The sequence below is a fragment of the Nematolebias whitei genome, chromosome 3 (assembly GCF_014905685.2).
Source record: "Nematolebias whitei isolate Nwh7 chromosome 3, NemWhi1, whole genome shotgun sequence".
Taxonomy (NCBI): Eukaryota; Metazoa; Chordata; class Actinopteri; order Cyprinodontiformes; family Rivulidae; genus Nematolebias; species Nematolebias whitei.
In genome coordinates, this window is record NC_056500.1 from 52,635,148 (window position 1) to 52,638,590 (window position 3,443).

General features: G+C 50.3%; 1 protein-coding gene across 2 annotated transcripts in view; it reads right to left on the reverse strand.

The window, feature by feature from the left end:
• chst7 (carbohydrate (N-acetylglucosamine 6-O) sulfotransferase 7) overlaps positions 1–1,534 on the reverse strand; it is a 44,286-nt gene extending 42,752 nt beyond the window's left edge. For both annotated transcript variants that reach the window (XM_037675031.1, XM_037675032.1), the window contains exon 1: positions 255–1,534. In XM_037675031.1, coding sequence (XP_037530959.1) covers positions 275–1,534 — 1,260 coding nt within the window. In that variant the 3' untranslated portion in view covers positions 255–274. The remainder of the gene's footprint in view (positions 1–254) is intronic.
• Between the last annotated feature and the right edge of the window lie 1,909 nt (positions 1,535–3,443).

Genomic DNA, 3,443 nt, shown 5'->3' on the forward strand with positions numbered 1-3,443 from the left:
ACCTCACACACACCTCACACACCTCACACACACCTCACACACCTCACACACACCTCACACACCTCACACACACCCCACGCACACCTCACACACACCTCACACACACCTCACACACACCTCACACACACCTCACACACACCTCATGCACACCTCACACACCTCACACACACCTCACGCACACCTCACGCACACCCCACGCACGTCACACTTCCTGCAGACACAAGCTCAGATTCAGCTGCCTGGTGTTAGCATACCTTCTCGCAGGTGGTGCCCCTCATGTGTCTTTGTCCATGTGGCTCTTCTCGTAGCCCAGCTGCCTCATGACCTCGCTGCAGAAGGCCTCCACCTGATTTATCTGCTCCACGTTCAGCCGCTCCCTCCACGCATAGATGGCCTCCTTCGCGTCCCTGGATGATATGAGGAAGGGCTTGTCCGAGGAGTAGCCGCGACCGCGCGTCATGTTCAGCGCAAACGTGTCCAGGGCGGGGATGGAGGAGAGGTTGGAGAAGCGCTGGAGCCTCTGCAGCTGCTCCAGGGGGCGCAGGACCAGGTCCTCGTAGCGCACACGCAGGTAGTTCCTCCTGAGCCACGGAGGCGCGTTCACCAGCAGCATGATGTCGCTGAGCCAGTTGTCGCAGATGAGCTCCATGGCGCTGGACACGTAGCTCTCGGCCCGGTTCGGCCTGTTGCTCGGAACCAGCAGCCGCTTGGACTTATCGTTCTGCTTCTTGCTCCGCAGCACCTGGATGCTCTCCTTCACCAGGGCCTGCTTGGACTTGAGGCGCGAGTTGTGCACGGCCCTGGGGTCTCTGAAGAGCTGGATAATTTGGAGGTTGAGAGCGGGGTCTCTCATCAGAGGGACCAGGGTGCTGAGGTCCAGCACGCGCACTCCTTTGATCACCATCACCGAGTACTTCTTGCACTCCCTCTCCAGCTCCCGCAGCTCCCTCCTCTGGCACTTGCCGCACTGCTCCTCTCGGACCAGCCCGATCTCGTGCCGCCTGTGCGCGTGGCACAGAGGCTCGGAGCAGATCACCTTGTTCATCTTCCAGCCGAAGATGAAGGCGGTGCTGATGTTGTGTGAGCCGGCGTACAGCTGGAGCACGGAGAAGTCGCAGCGGTACAGCGCGCTCAGCATGTCCCGCACCGCGCCCTGCAGGCTGCCCGCGTCCCCGGGGTACAGCGCCTGCCAGATGTGCCACATGGGCTCGTAGAGGTAGAACACATCCGGGTGCTGGTTGAACAGCTCCCCCACAAACGAAGAGCCGGTCCTCCACGTGGCATGCAGGTAGATGTGTGTCCGGGACCGGCTCCTGTTGGCCGGGTATTCCGTGGCGGTGCTGCCGTTGGCTCCGTGGTCCCACAGCAGGGCCACGGAGTTCTCCAGGTCCGCACATCTGGGCTGCTGCTGCTGCTGCGGCCTGAGGCGCGCAGCCGATTTATCCCGGTAATCTAACACGTACGGGATGAGCAGGAGTAAACCTGAATACGCCAAAATCAAAATGATGTACTTCTTGTGTAGCCTCCTCTTCATTTCCGTTGAGACAGAGAGAGCGCGAAGGCGGAGACTGCGAGTTCCCTGAAGATCTGCGCAGCGACGAGCGCACAGCCGCGTCCACACGGAAAGTTTCTGTGTGTGTGTGTGAGTGTGAGTGTGTGTGAGTGTGTTAGCCACGCCCCGTGGACGAGAAATAACATTAATTTTTCCCCCTGCTCTTTTTTTAAGTTACATTTACAGAACCCAAACGAAACTAGTCTGTTGCAGCGCACACTTTCTGCTGCGCTCAGTTTGGTTTTAACTACAGAGGAAACCCGGACCTGCAGGAACCAGAAGGAGCAAGGCTATGGCAAGTCCGTGTATCATTTAAAAGGTAAACAAGTAATCCCTAGTAAATCCCTCGCTACTTCGTGGTCAGTTTTTCGTGAACTCACTCTATCATGGTTTTTCAAAGTAAAATTGGACATGACAGCTGACTGATGGATGAGCCCCCCCCCCCCCCCCAGTGCTGACAATGGCTCTTGGCTTGAACAATGTGGTGAACAGTGGTGTCGGAAGCTTTGTTAATGTACACACTGGTGGTGGTGGGGGGGGGGGGGTCTGTGGGTTCTCCCCCAGAAAATTTTGAATAAAGTAGATGCCATTTCCTGCGTTCTGGTGAATTTTAAAAGGCTGTTTAACATTTAGCTTTGCCTACATAAATAACACTTGATTCATTAACTATTATATAGTTAATATCACAGCAAGAAGTAGCCTGACCAACAGCTGTCCTTGTGTGAATACAGCACGCTCCACTTCTCTCAAGCATCCTAGCCACAGTCTAAGAAACATACCGTAGTGTAGCCCAAGTTAACTTTTAGGAAGAAAAATCACTAGTTAATATGAAACAATAACAATAATCACTCCTTCTTGCCAATGGCCTAGCATAAAGCAATATGATCATCATCCATCATGTTTATTAGTAGCTTAAAATACCTAATTAAAACTCCAGTAATGGGCTAGGTCTATTGTAATGTTACCCAGTTGAAGGGTCAAGAGACAAACATGTAGCATTAACACAGTATGAACAACATTCAGGAATTGTTTCTATAAGAACATTATCAAATATTTTACACGAATGGTAAGATCGCTTCGCCTACGAGGAAATGTAACACAGGATGAGTTAACTTCGGACAAACTAACAAACAAGATATCTGTAATGGTGGAGGTAGTGAAGCTCACGGTGTTACCTGAAGCATTTAGTGAGGCATTTCTGTCTTACTGACCAAAATTAAGGCAAAAAAGTAACAAAAAAGCTACTAATAACTTAAAAAAGTTACTGCAGTAGATGTTTTCATGCCACAGAGCGACACAGGGTAAGAACTCACAGTGAAATTCAGTATGTAAGAGTGTCAATTTGACATACACAATCTATTAAACACTTTGTACAAAATCAGTTTAGTTTTAACAAAGACTAAACTTACACAACCAGAAGTTACCACATATATCTACATATAAAACAGACAAAAAGCACAAGTAGCTTTAAGCAGCTCTCTCAACCATCTGGAGAAGGTAAACACCTATGTGAGAATGCTCTTCATTGACTACAGCTCTCAGCATTCAGCACCATAATCCCCACCAAGCTGGTTTCCAAGCTCACCACACTGGGCCTGGAGAAGTCCATGTGCTGCTGGATACTGGACTTCCTCACCAACAGACCACAGGCAGTGAAAATCGGCAGTCACCTCTCCTCCACACTAGTCCTCAGCACCGGTACACCTCAAGGCTGTGTCCTCAGTCCACTCTTGTACTCTTTATTTACATGAGTATACACCCAAACATAGCTCCAACATCATCCTCAACTAACTGACTTTTCTGTGGATGTGAATATTTCTGTAAAGTGCCCTGAGATAACTTTGTTGTGAATTGGTGCTATAGAAATAAACTGAATTAAAAATAACCTCTC